Source organism: Bombus bifarius, unplaced genomic scaffold (genome assembly GCF_011952205.1).
Source record: "Bombus bifarius isolate JDL3187 unplaced genomic scaffold, Bbif_JDL3187 scf7180000008487, whole genome shotgun sequence".
In the NCBI taxonomy this organism is placed as follows: Eukaryota; Metazoa; Arthropoda; class Insecta; order Hymenoptera; family Apidae; genus Bombus; species Bombus bifarius.
Genome location: NW_022884678.1, coordinates 45,061 through 59,848, shown reverse-complemented (window position 1 = coordinate 59,848; position 14,788 = coordinate 45,061). Strand labels below are relative to the sequence as shown.

Here is a 14,788-nt window from a genome sequence, read left to right as displayed (position 1 = left end):
TTAAATCCCAACTTCTCGATGTATCTCATTAATGTACCAATAATCAGTTCCACTCCTTTCAAACCACTCTAGTTCGATAATTTTCCATCAGGCTCGAACGTCCACCATTCTCCGTTCCACCCCTAATTGTAGCCCGATTTCCAATCCACCCTGTACACCGCGAGGCGAGCGCCATGCAAGCTACAGAGTCGATCGTTCTGTCGGTACGTGTGCACGTGACTGGTGCAAAAAGAACACAGGACGTTGCATGTGGACGTCGATGTGGTGTACCTTGACACGGATGGCTCCCTGAATCAGCCGACAGCTAGCAACAAACATCACTTCGCTATCACACACGCCTACCGGCCGTACACGATCACCAATGCACGCTGGCAAGCGGTGTGCGTGCGTGTGTGCCGGTTGACGAACGGTGCCGATAAGCTCGTCATCAGGCTGGCCAACGACGATGAGCACGACCACCACCACCGTTGCCTCCGTAGGAAATTCCATTTCCTCGAGCCGTGAGCCGGACCGCTGATATTACCGGCCCACCAAGGATTCGTTCGGAGGTGAATCGCTGGACGTAGCTTTATCGAGAAGCAGGATGATGGGTCTACTTTATGCATCGCAGCTTTCATCAAAATCCGTTGAGATATTGCTCACGAAATGAAGAATGCGAGAGAAATAGCCTTAATATAGAATCATTTGTACATGAATATATATGACAGTATTATTTATAGAGGCGTTCAATTTAGAAGTAAAAACGAACTTGCGACTTCTAGTACGAATATGATAAATTCGTCTTTCAAGAGTGCAACTATAACGTACGACTCTAATAAGACTAAACATCAACGCGTGCAAATAAGCATCGTTTACACGTTGTGCACGCACTTGTAGCAAACTGCATATTACCTGCTAGTTCACTTTGTATTTATATGAAAGGCAGGTTTCGTTGAAAAAAGAAACGGTTATTAAAGGAATCGGCATCGATTTTTCTAAAAAGATTTCCTCCTTTCTCGAAAATTCTATTGGAAATTTAATCCCTAAGAGGCAAGTACGACGGTAAAACGAGTCGAGAAGAGATTTTAGAAAAGCCACAGCCCAACGACGGCCCCCAAGATCGGTCCGCCTATTAATACTTCACGCGCGGAATTCACGGTACGTAAACCCAGAATCTTTACCGCGGCTCCGACAGACTATAAAGGTAACCGCAAAGCAACTCTGCCAAGGAGCCAGGGCTAGAGGCGATCTTGGAACGTGAACAACGTGGCTCGTGGTTCGCTCACGAAAGAAGGATGAGAGGGCGTGGTTCCACCCCGAGTGCATTACCGGAGAGTATACTTTTGGAACATCGGCTGCTCTCGCTTTTGGGGTAGCGCTTGCTATCGGAGGGGTGGAAATAGCCTCCTCTCTCTATGTACTCCACTTCGGGTGCTCGCGTCATGGATAGGAACAAAAGCATCCATCGATTGCATCGTTGCTTTTGGGAAATCGGTTAACACGTTTTGTGCCGCGTGCGCCATCGATGGCCCTCCGTGAATACCAAAGGGAAAATTTTTATTGGTCAAAGGAACGCGTTTTCCAATTTATTATTTACGTAAAGTAGGTGCGACGAGGCCGCTTTTTTTTTCTCCACATTTACTAAAATTCAATTTTCCTAGACGACGCGATAAGAATCAAATATTGTTCGCAAATCTTTTCGGCATACTTACACGATACCGTAAAAGTATCCCCATAATATTATTGCACGGGGTTTATCCTCTTCCCCTTGCTACGCGAGTTAAGCAATCAGTTGAAAGTACCGCTCTACGAAACAAGAAAATATCTTCCCCTTTCTGTTATCAGCGTTTGTCAAACGATTATCTCAAACCCTTGGTCCACGAAATATAAGGAAAGATAGCAAATATGCGAGCGAATATATGTGTATATATTTGGAACGTACCACGCGACATGATGAAACGGGGGCTAGAAAAGAGCGCAGGGGTCGCTCGAAACGGGCCAAGAGAAGGGATGCCTCGGTTCTTCCCGTTTCACCCCTTCGCGCCTGTTCCCTTTCACCGCGTATAGCGAACGAGCACACTGACACACCCTTATTGTCGGTTCCAGGCACCAGCATACCTGATCTTATGGGAAATCCATACTGGCCCTTACCTCGCTGGGAATACGAGGGGTGCGAGACACCCCTCGCTCTCGAACTCTTTCCTTCTCCTCTTTTGCAAGGCTGTCGTGGGACGAACAGCTCCCCGCTAACGCCCCCTTTCGTCGCTGATGAACTCGCCCTGCGAAGACTGTCCAATCGGAAAATGCAACGCGTCAAAATATTTTTCGCTTTATTATATTTATTAACCTAGTCGTTCAAATTCGGTGTGAAATTCTGTCGAATTCGAACTTTTTGGAAAGCGAGTGAAAGTTAAAAGAATTAATACGATCGGTTGCTCGAACTCGATATATCAGGCTACTCGAAAATTCTCGCAAGGCGGAGAACACCCGTCAACAGTTGCGTGTTAGGCTGGCACGTGTGTAGGTGAGTTAATTGGCTGAACGAATGGGAACGATCGTGTGAATGATAAACTGGAGACTTCGAAGTCGATGGTAGAAGTACCTTCCCCGACTAACTGAAGTGGCGATGTATCAACGGCACGATTAAGGGCGTTATTTCCACAACGAAATATGTTTCACGAAATCGGAATAAAAATGTAGACCACTTCCTAGATGAACTACGTTCGATTTTCCGATAATGGTGCAATTTCATTTCATATAAATATTTATTGAAAAATTTGTTCTTTCGTTTTAAAATAAAACAAGTTGATAATTGAGGTCTTTCTATCCACTGCTTTTCCTTATTTATGCCAGCAACCTTATCGATCTTAATACTAAAATTAAAAACAAAATGCTAAATGTGTGTTTCGATAGAAAGCACGAGAGCTGGGGGCAAAAGGAAAAGAAAGAAGAACAGAAAAAGCGGACATATTGAAAAATAACGTTTTGCTCGCAAATCGATTTTCCGTCATTTACAAGCTCCATTAAGCCCTTGAGATCGTTGTTAAAGAACGAAACCTCTTATGCCAAACCTTCAGCCTTTTGCCGCGACTTTCCACGTTCAGTAATTTAATCCTTTAAAGAGAGAATCGCACGCCTCATTAGCGCCCCAGGATTCTGCACGGGAAGCGTTGCAAAGCAGCCTTTAAGAGTTCTGTCTGCAGGATTTCAAGAATTTATATTGCCAGCGACTGTCTGAGAGAACTGAATTTCGAATACTTCGCCTTCGATGCGCCAGAATAAAACAAGTCGACGATTGTTTTCATACATACACGCACGTATGTACGTTGATCTTACAAAGACAACGCGAAAGATCAATTTCTTGCGCAACATTATAATATTTAAAGTTGCCAAATAAAGAACGAAACGAACGAATAATTCCTTTCGTAGGTGTCACACCTTGTACGGCGCGTCAACGTTGAGGCGACAAAGCACATTTTGGATTATATTAAACTTTAGATCGTGCCTAATTAAGTAAATTTCGCACTTCGTGTAATCGAGTAAGTTTCACACTCTGTGTTCCATGTAATTAAGTAAATTTTATATTCAAATTAACTTGGCGAACTTTAAACTTACTTAAACATCAATTTTGCACATACATACTTTATGTGTGATCGGGTAAATTTGTTTTGTAAATTTACGCAAATTTCGCGACCATGTAACTAAATTCTGCTACTTACGTTTCCACTAGTACAAAAATAAACCGAATGCGACTAAAAATGCTGCTTTACATTCAATTTTAATAAAACCTCGAGTCGCTTTCTTTCAGGAAGACAACTTCAAGATTACCCTCGAGTGTTTACCTTTCTTTAAAGAGACACTCGTGAAGGCGGCCTTTCAAATATAATTTTACATATACTTTTCCACTCGTCCACCTTTTCTATAAGCTCTACCCCTTTTTAAATACTTCAAGTAATTCTTTATTAACTCTTGGCTCCGAATGGCGTACTCATACGTGTACAAGCCTGTAGAAAATTGCCGTTTGCTGATCAAAAGCGTACGTAGGATCGTGCGCGTGTATCAACCCTTAACCGATATCGCGGCGAATATTCGAAAATATCAAGAAGCCGTCACGTTCACCGCTAACTGCGCTCGACTATTACAAAAAAGGATCGTGCGTTTAGAGAAAGATCGAGAAACGCTGTTGTAAAGAGAATCGGACGCTTATCACGGTAAATCGATAGAATTCCGAGCAACCTTTAACGCCTGCATGCTACATCACCCACGTATAAAAAAATTTAACTCCATATTTTTCACTCTCACATCGCATAGATTATATCACATGGCAGGAACACATCGTCTCCTGTCTCTTTTGTCTTTTTTTAACCAAAGAATAACGACGCAAATAAATAGCATCCATCGTCCAAGTAGGCGAGCAGCAAGGACACAGAGTAAATATTACATAGCGAACAGGCGGCAATAATACGCTAAAAGCGTCCCAGTTACAAACGTTTCTTGCTGTTTCCTTTTAAACGCGTCGTCCATTCCCGGCTAATCCGGCTTAACTCTTGCCACATTACTTGGCCGAAATACAAGGGAAAACGATGATCGTATAATGTATTCGCGACGAATACGTCGGTATCGAATTACGCGTTCATCTTGCGTCCCGTTCCTTCGCGTTTAACTGGCTGATTCACATGGTCGCTGGCTCGGTCATGCGCTAAATATTTTTCAATTCGCATCTCCGTGACAGATACGTCCGTATTATCGTCGACGAACCGCGGACGACGTCGATAAGAAATTTTGATGCGCCACCGCATCGCTGGCAACAACGTCGACGTGTCGGGGAATTCCCGACCGTCGATCAATCGGGAAAATTTAAAAGGAACGCACACCCGCTTGCATCATTTTTTGTGCTTTGCCGTTCTATTCAAAGACAGAGGAGCAACAACTCGAAAGATATTATACCCGCTTCGTTATACGCGAACGTCAACGATATTTCTTTGCGCATTCTTTTACGTAAGAATAACATTTCTGCTATTTTATCTACGTTGAGTGTGATATAATTGCGGGCAATATAGATCCACCAGGTTCAGCCTCGTTTAACATCAGAGGGAATAAATTATTACGTTCCAACGTCCGAAAATATTATTTTCCCCTCCGCGAGCTTTTCGCGAATCCTAGCAACTATGTTTTTAAAAGTAGCGTTACGTTGCAACTGAAATTGCTTTACACGGCTGGCAATGCCAAACGTAGGAAATAGTCGCCGTGCTGCAATCACGCACGAATTTACGCTGGAAATACGCGTGTCTGCAAATACTATTTCGTAATCTCTAGGGTCCAGGCAATCTCTGTTATTCCGTGGACGCTGACGCTGTCTTCCATTCATAACACATAGGCCATTTTACGATTCTAGATATTGCCCGTTCGTAACAACAAATATTAATAAAGGATAATCGCTAATGACGCGTTTCTGTCAGCGCGCGTGATTACTATCGTGTGTCCCCCGGAAATGTTACGCTTTTATGAATATAAATATCGTTAATTTAGATACGCCAGCATCTTTCTAATACGCGCGTACGCACACGTTTGGGCGGCAAACTTTCACAAGCCGTGCGCGCAGCCCATTCGCTTCTATACCTCATCCCTGATAATTTTTCGAAAGCCCGGTTTTTCAGCTGCCTCCTCTGGTTTTTTAAAAATTCCATATCCGTGGATAACGGTCAGACGGGAACATAAAGGGTAATAATTTTTTTAAGTAACACCGAGACCGGTGCGGTTAATACGCGCCGCGAATCTACCATACTAATCCAATTCGTGTTAAATGAAAAACGTGCACGTGCTTCTATATTATTTAAAAGAACAGATGGTGGGATTAACAGTGCGAAATGTTAAAAGGCGCATTATAGCAAATCATGTACGTACGTAACACGGTTGAATTATAACGAATACTTTGACAAATTCTAAATTAAATCATTATCACAAAACGCGAATTTCTGTACAGTGTATAAAACAGAGTATTAAGGGGGAGGGGGGGGGGGAGATCCAATTATTCATAAAAATCTATATATTTAAGTATAACGTAGTTATAGTTTCAAGGAAAAACACAATTCTCCGGGTCTTTGACGTCTTTGTTGCATTTTTCATACTATCGGCACGTTCTACGTTATTGTCAATTGCCGCGACGAAGTAGAATAAATTTCAACGCTACGTAGAATAGCATATTTTCGCAGTGAAGTTCGAGCCATACGTCATTTACCTGGGATCATTCGATTTCGCAAAAATCGTTCGATACCGGTGTATTTTGTTAGAGAACAATCGTCTGACGTCAGTGGAAACGGACAACGTGAATCGGACGTAACGAGTTTGCGTCCGGAACGCAAGAAGCGCGATACACGATGAAAAAATGCCGGAAAAGCTGATATTGTATTATTAAGATCGAAATCGCCTGCAACGAGCCTATCTAATCTAATCTGGTTGTGTAGAAAACGACATCGCTGTTTTTATTATATAAACACATGTAAATGTATAAAATATACAGAAGCTGTTTAAGCTGTTTCTGCAGTTACGTCCAACGATTCGTTTCTTGTGCAACAAATATCTTAATTCTGTTCGAGACGAGCGTGATATCGTTTGCGTACGATCGTGAAGTTTTAATAACGATAATTCTTCTAAATCGGCGATGATTCGACAACCGCTGCCGAATTCCATTCAGAAATAACAACCTTCTGCCGAAAGTTCGATCCTTCCAAGCGCGGAATACCGCGAAATGGAAAAAGTCAGAGTTATTCGACGCTACGCGACGAATCGTTGGATGTGGAATCGTGACGATGAGAAATAGCGCGATGCTCCGCGTAGCTTCCTAATTACCTGGTTCTGAGCGCGATCGACGTAGCTGAAAGGGTGGTCGAACGAACGCGGTGGGGTGAGTTGCGTATTCGGCGGGCGCAAGCGTGAAAAACTTTCGAACGTAGCGGGAAGAAAGCTCGGTCGGGTCGTCGTGGAGGCGACAACGAACGAAAGGGAGTCGAGAGGGAAGATTGATTGGCCACAGCGAGTACGCGGCCGAAAGAGAGAAACAAGAGTACACGAGAGTAGGAGAGTAGGAGGAGGTGGAGGAAAGGGGCAGAAAAAGACGGGCGAAGGAAGACGGGTCGAGGGAGAGAGCTGGAAAAATATAACCTGTTGGACCGTGAGGGAGAGAGAGCGAAGAAGCGCAGGCGCGAATAGGACGAGCGATTCAGTGAACGACAGCGAGAAAGAGAAGAAAAGAGAGGCGGCAAAGCGAGACAGCCTCGTTAGTTCAAGAAGAGGGGAACTCGAGGAGCGAGTGCTAGCGGAGGAAAAGAGAAAGAGAAGGAGCGGCTATGCATAGAGGGGAGAGAGAAGGACACAGACGTCCCGAACCTGCCTCAACTCCAACTTGACTTTCGCGGTTCGATTCTGATCGGATCGATCTAACTAGCGCGCCGGCAAGCAAACCGGCCACCGGTATTTACTGTTGCTCTCTTCGTCGTGCGCGCGCTCGCCGCTGTACTCACGCGCCTTCTCCGCCCGTTTATCATGTGTTGCATCGCGTTCGACCGGCGTGAGCCGCGATCGTTCTTCAACCGGGACCATTTGTCCTTCCTTTTGCCATTTTTCTTTTCCTTTTTCTACCCTTCGTCCTGTTCGTTGTTTTGCTTTCGGTCGGAATGGACGCATCGCCGCGATGGACGAGATTGCAAGAATTAGAGAGCCGATAGCGGATTGCTTTGTTCGTAGTTTTCTTGAAAATGAAACTGCACGGTATTGGGAATACGTAACTGTAGCATTTTGTGGGTTGTTCGATCGCATCCCTGTACGTTCGAACGGACAAAGTACGGGATTTTCAAATGGTAAGAGATATTATTGGGAACTTTGCTTTCGTCTGCGAATGAACGTAATTGGAGTATCGCGCGAAGTAAAAAATTCTGTAATTGTTTTTCACTTGGAACGATACATCGTGTTTTCTTTACATCGAAACCGCTATGTCTCCGTGAAGGCGGAAATAGATTTACCAAACTTTTTACAACTGTAGATATATCCTGTTTGTAAGTTTCTACAGAAGCTGCAAGAGATACGTGTAGCGGCGAGTTACGTGTTCGGTGAAATAAAAGTTCTAGACATTTTACGTTTTTAATTCGAGGATACAAAACTCATAGAATTTTATCAAAAAAAGAAGTTTATAAAAACAAGTATGTAACAGATCTGTCGAACAAAGTTTTTAAACGTTAACCATCGCGCTTAAACCACGCACTTAACACCACGTTAAAAGCGTTTAAATTTAATTAAATATTAAAAATATCAAATCTATCATATACGATCTCTTTGTTAAAAAATACCTAAGAATGCAGTGAATACCAGCCAATATCGTATAAAATTTGTATTTCGAACGTGAAGCAGATAATCTCGACGCTTCACACACCGACTGTTCATAATTGATCGACCAACCAATAGCTGGAATTTATTTTTTCTCCAATTTCTGAATACCGAATGCACCGTTTTATCAAAATAAATCATAAAACAGTTTCAAAGTTGCTTCACTTGTGTAAATAAAATAAATTACTCGATTCTTAAGAATACAAATAACTCGTTTATTCTGTATTTCATCCACGATAAAACACGAATAAAGTTAGGATAATTATTCCGGTAATTTTACTTTCGAACGAAACGCACTTCCCATCCAGACGTTTTCGATAAATCGCACTCTGAAATTCAACTAAATACGAAGTGCGTCGGACCTCTCTATAATCTCTTATCCGTGTTAAAAAGAACGTAAAAATAGACCCGGACACCGAATAAACCAGCGACGCTGTTAATTCTAATTGTAACGCAAAACCAAAACATTTGTTCCGATTGACAAACGCTGGTGTTCGATTTTGTTCTGAATTATCCAGTAAAATTTCCTGACTGGCGAATTGTTGGAAATTCAGCGTTTCAACGTGGACAAAAGGGCACTGCAGCCGCGCGAAAGATTCAAAGGCAAAACGAGTACATTTTTCGAATCGATCATTGTTACACCGTTGCGTAGGCTAACAGGATGGTATATGGTTTTTGGAGCTAAATACGGTCGGCATAGCCAGGATTAATTTATGCAACCGGACGATCGATCGGCTAATGGAGTTCACAGGGTTGAATATATCCACAGGCCTGGTTCGCGATCGTTTTCCACGAATTTTATTTCATTCACGGTTGAACAGTACGGATAAAAGGAACTGACTCTTTCGAATCGATAATTTTGAAAATGTTCGAAGTATCATTCCTTAATCGTGAAAGAAATGGATCTTGAATAAACGCAATTATGGCTCCGCGTATTATGGAAATGATTAATACAAAATTTACAAAGTGCTTTAAAGAGATAAACGATCGAGCAGGGGCTAAAGGTGAAAGAAACGAAATATAGAGCAATCTTTAGCCCAGCGAAAGGATCACGTTTTGGAAAAGAAATTCGTGGTAGCGAAATGATCGATGGAACAAAGAACTGCAGTCGAGGGTGAGAATAGATTGCAGACTGTAAAATAGCAAAAGCAAGAAAGTATCGGAAAAAACATTTTTCGCCCTAGAACAATATTTTTTTGAGGGGTTCGATATTTTCTCGTTTCTTTCGTTTCTCCCAAAAACATTCCCCTGAACCCCATCGCCGCAACATATGCAATTAATCGCGGATTTTAACGATGTTTCGGTCACCCTATCTGCACGCCACCCTCAAAATTACATTTCCGCGTCAATTACCCCGGGCACGAATAATTAGAATAGATATCCAGGGAACGAATCGAAAATATGCAAATATAATAATAAAATAACGCTCGGTTACGATCGACACCCCTTTAACGCCTCCGTAACTTAAAACACCTCAAATATTAATGAAATTACAGGAAATATGAATGGTAATGAGTTCGAAGTACAAACAATGAATTAAAACTGAATTCGATTCGTTTCGTGACTACGTTACGTTTCCTTTTATAGATAACGAGACCGTTTGACAACATTTCTGGATGAATAACAAGAACGGAATATATACTTAACATCTTAGAATCGTTACCTCTTAATTGGATCAAGAATATAAAGAGGAAGATATTATTCGCAAATAACTGAATCATTAAAGGCTCCTAGTTTCTTAACACGTTTGTGTGCTAATAAACGAATACATTGTTCAAAATATTCTCGAGTTCTATTTTCTCGATTTTCTGTACATGATACGTATATGCTATAAAATAACCAACAAGATCCTATCGTTTTGAAGCAACACAAATTATAATGTTCGCCGTAGAGAACGCGTGAGAAATACTACAAACCGTCTTATTTAGAAGAAAATGTACATGCGTATGCCTGTCCTACTATGTTATTGCGTTAAATGTATTATAATAAAGATATTACTTCCCAAGGGGTTAAGTTCCATTTTCTAAATTCATTAAGTAGGAAATTACCGTGTATTTATTTAAATTGTTCTACATCAAGGAAGAAGCTAAAAATGATCGCTTACAAGGAATAAAACGACGTAGCGTATATTAAAATTTAAATAACGCGCGAGTGAAGGAAACGGAGTAGGTACATAATTCCACGTCGCGTCGATGCGCCTAGTCACGGAGATTCTTGAATCGAGCACGTGCTTCACCGAGCTCCCTAGAAACGCGATCCACGGATTATCTTTCGTGCAAGATACACAGGTCTAATCTAACCAAGGAGAAGAAAAAGCTCGGCGATAAGTCCGATCCGACAAGTTCGTCATTGAGTATCGTTTATTTCTGCGATTTGCGTGTCGTCGAGTGAACATCCGGGAATTCTGCGATGTTTTCCCAATCTACGAATTATCGAAGTACCGCGACAACAAAATCTAATTTTAACGTGTTCGTTTTATAAGAAAATGGCGTACTCTCCGAACATTAAAGTGCTAAAGTAAAAGAAGACGATCGTTAAAAATGTACAACGACTATTGGAAAGTGCGAAGAATTGTTAGTAAAATATTTCACGCTGTATTAAAAGTTGTCAAAGCTCTCCTGCGTAGTTGTTCATTGTATCGCTGTACAGCTGTACGAGTTAAACTTGGTTATACCAAGTGAAATGTAAAATGCAATCAGAGTACAAATGGTTAATTACACAAAGTTATTTAAATTGCGTTAATTTATTACTCGATTCATGCGAAATTATTAATAATATGTACATTTAAGTTATAACGAATAGGAGCTTTTATGCGACTCCAAAATTTGATTCCACCTTTTCTAAAGGAAATAAAATAAAACAACGACAATTTATTCACACGAGATTCGTGAATTTTCATATTTTATTAGACATATTAATAGATTATTCGGAAAAAGATTAATGTCTTCGAACAGTTCGTATAAATTATTTCTAATCTTTTCCCGATGATATAAGAATGAAAAAACGGCACGGGAGCGTCGTCTAATCATGCGCTATTCTCGATAAAAAGTTTCGATGTATTCGCACTTTTCTCTTTACGATACTAGCCGTAACCTTATTTCAATATGAATGAAAAAGAACAAACGAAAACACGTACATAGTATCCATTACAATATGCAACGAGATTAAAAATGAAATTCAGGTTGCCACTAAATTCCAGGTCGATACAAAAGTACCAATGTACATCGAAAAAAACAGGAAAATGTTGAAGCCGGTACTCGTACGCGTCCGCGTACGGGTTCCAGTAGTTCGAAAAACAAAAATTGGGAATAACGACGCAAGCAACGGTTAATGAGTCAATACGCGTTAAGTGTTAGCCTCGCAACTTTTCCGCGCTTGCGTCCCCTCCGACGAAATTCGTGTAACTCTTTCAATTAAAACTTTCGCGCGCGGTACATCTTCCCCCCCCCCCCCTTACCCTCTCATCCGCCCACTCTCGCACCGACTGCCTCGTTCGCAACTCCAAAAAACATGGAGGGAAAAAATTAGACTGCAACGGAATAATGAGTTGCACGAGGAAGGAACGCAACCTGGCGGCAGAAAACTCCAATTTTCCGAACACCCAGTACCGTCAGATGCCCCCCCCCCATCCCTCCCCCCGCCTCCTTCCCATCCTTGCTCCGCTTACGCGACAAACATCCCCTCCGTTCATACTCTTTACGACTTTACGATATTATCGTATCGCGATTCAACAACGACAAACGTCGTGTTCGCGCAACACAGTTACACACGACGACACGGTACGTACGACTCGTAGCAAAGAAAATGACAACCTTGAACCTCGAGCTGTTATAGCCCATGAGTTAAACTTTGACTCGAACGAGTTTTTACTAGATCGACGCATCGACGACTCGCTTTACGGAGTCCTGTCGCGAAAAAAGTCCGATCACGTGGTGATACGGTGGCAATCTCGATCGACTCACCTTGTGATGCTGCATGATGGCAGTGGCCTTTCGCTTGGCGGACATATTCAATTCCAGCGCGCGTGTCTTTCTTCTTCCTCGTGGAGCGACAACCGTATCTCTGTCTCTTTCTTGCCGCGTCGCTATTCCTCGAGTGCTCTTTGTCTCGCTCGTGCTATCGGCTTTACCCTCACTGACAAACTGCGCTCCAAACAATCAAAGCACGGACGATCTCGCGATACAAAAGATCGGCCGATGTTCTTTATTTATCGTACTTCCTTTGCTCGATCTTCCGACCTGTCCTTGTACTTGATTCAATCACGAAACAATAACACGAATCGTATACACGTACGTATAGATAGGTGGTATTGAAAAAAGGAGTAAAGACGAGATGTTTCGTGTATGTCACGGTGGCACGTATCGCTTCAACTTTCTCAGAGTTCTTAGTTTAGTTCTGTCTCTGTCCAACACTCGTACTCTGTCACCTTCTAGTTAGACACGTACATAGAACGCGCGCTGTCCTTCTCCCGCGCTCGGTCCGCGAACTTTAAGCTGGCGCACAACACCACGCAGCAGCGACGCCGCGAACCGCCGCGATAAAATTCCCGCGGTTACCGCAGGTGTTGACGTTGACGGGCGCGAGCAAAAAAAGGGCTGTGTACCCGCGCGAAAACTGTTCCCTCGTCCACAGACGATCTAACCTTTCGCTCACGTACGCGATACTCCACGGACGAGCTGCCTCTATAAAGTCCATTGAGCCGATGCAACACTGCCAGAATCGCGATCAGCTGGTCGATGGAAATGTTCGCGCATCACGCAGACACTGACACGCACAGACGTAGTATCTGGCTACGCCGCGTAAACGTTCCAAGAGAGATCGTCTTTGGTGAGTGAGCACGGTAATCAGTAGCTTGCAGTCTCGAGAAACGTTACACACTGACGAACAGAATGCCCGCGAACTACAAGGACATACAGGCCTCGACACACAAAGGTAAATAAGAAGGAAAATGTGGCGCTCCTTGTTGCACGAGGGACGCTCGTATTCCTCGTGTACGCGTCGCGTGGTCGCGCACGCCGCGGGTTTTTTGACTGTCGAATATCGGCCGGGCACCGTGGCGCACAACGATCTACGGCCGTCTCTTGCTGGTAAAATCGTCGATTCCACTGGACTCGACCGACGTCTGTCTGTTACACGCGAAGAGGGAACGCGAGTTGCGTGAAAACAAACGCGTTCTTCCCCGTTGCTAGTGCCAGTGCTAAGAGAGCGCCACGCTCCTGAACGAAATCATAGAACGTCCTCACATCACGAGCGCTCACGGCAAACTGGCGACTGGCGACGCGGCGGCGACCCCCTCTCTTCGTCTACCTCACCCTTTCCACTACTCTCCTCACCGCCTCCGCGCCGCTCCCCTGTTCCTCTCGACTCCCCCACGTCTCCTCACCCCAACCACGCCAACCTCACTCCACGTTTCACCCATAACCCACTCTCTCTTCCCTTCTCTTTCTCCTTCGCGCGCCGGTACTCTCTCTCCCTTTCTCGCTCTCTGTCACACCCCCTCCCCGCCATACCCCGGCCCCTATTCCCATTCCCTCGTTCCGTCTCTGTCTCTCCCTAATGCCGCGCCCTGCTATGACCCGTACCGCTCTCACTCCCCAGAGCGGTCCTCCTCGAACGCGTCAACCCTCTCTCCTTCACCCCTGGTATTCCTTTCTGGTCTCTGCCTCCGTCTCTCTTCCGCTCGTTCGCTCCCCTATACCTCTCCTGTCTCTTTCTCCTTCTATCTGTCCGTCGCGTTCTCTCTATTCAGCCAACTGTCCGTCTCGGTTCTTCCTTTCCACCGTTCCAGCGCCCTCGCCAGTTCGCCTCGACCCTCCCCGGCCCACGGCGGCGGCGGTGGCGGCGGCGGCAGCGGAGGCGGTAAGGTAGGGTCTGTCACCATCAGAACACCGAAGGGGCCGGTGGACGGGTAACTCTCCGAGGGAAAGGAGGGATCGAAAGGGGCGCAAGGGGCCGCACACGAGCATCCACACAGGGCTTTCGGGGGAAGGGAGAATCGAGAGAGAGTACCTTTAGCTCTGGGTGTTGGGGTAAAGGGGGACTGGCAGGAGTGTTGCGCGCGAGGGGAAAGGGACGTCGGCACTCATCGGCCGAAGGGGCTTCCACGGGTGTGTTAGGCTTGTGCTTAGGAGGGTATGTGCACGCCACTGCTGTTCGCCTCTCTCTCTCTCTCTCTCTCTCTCTCTCGCTCTCACTTTCTCTCTCACTCTCTCATTCTCTCTCTCTCTCTCTCTCTCTCTCTCTGTATGGACACTTCCCCGCGTGTATGGATACGTCTGTATGGATACGTGGACGGCCGTACACGGGATCTGTGCTCTCCGTTGCCAGCCGTCTATCTGTATGTCCATCTCTGTCTCCCGTCCTCTCCCTCTCTCTCGCACTCTCTCTCACTCTTTCTCTCGCTCTCGCTCTTTCTCTCTCGTGGCACACC

At 44.3% G+C, this 14,788-nt stretch overlaps 1 protein-coding gene across 3 annotated transcripts in view; it reads right to left on the bottom strand.

Moving 5' to 3' along the window:
• The window catches only part of LOC117213031 (nucleolar protein 4-like), a 96,473-nt gene extending 82,836 nt beyond the window's left edge, over positions 1-13,637 (bottom strand). For 2 of the 3 annotated variants that reach the window (XM_033458237.1, XM_033458238.1), the window contains exon 1: positions 12,321-13,636. In XM_033458237.1, the coding sequence (XP_033314128.1) occupies positions 12,321-12,365 (45 nt within the window). In that variant the 5' untranslated portion in view covers positions 12,366-13,636. Of the gene's footprint in view, positions 1-12,320 lie in introns of all 3 variants that reach the window. The other variant, XM_033458239.1, reaches the window with a different exon arrangement.
• Positions 13,638-14,788: the final 1,151 nt, after the last annotated feature.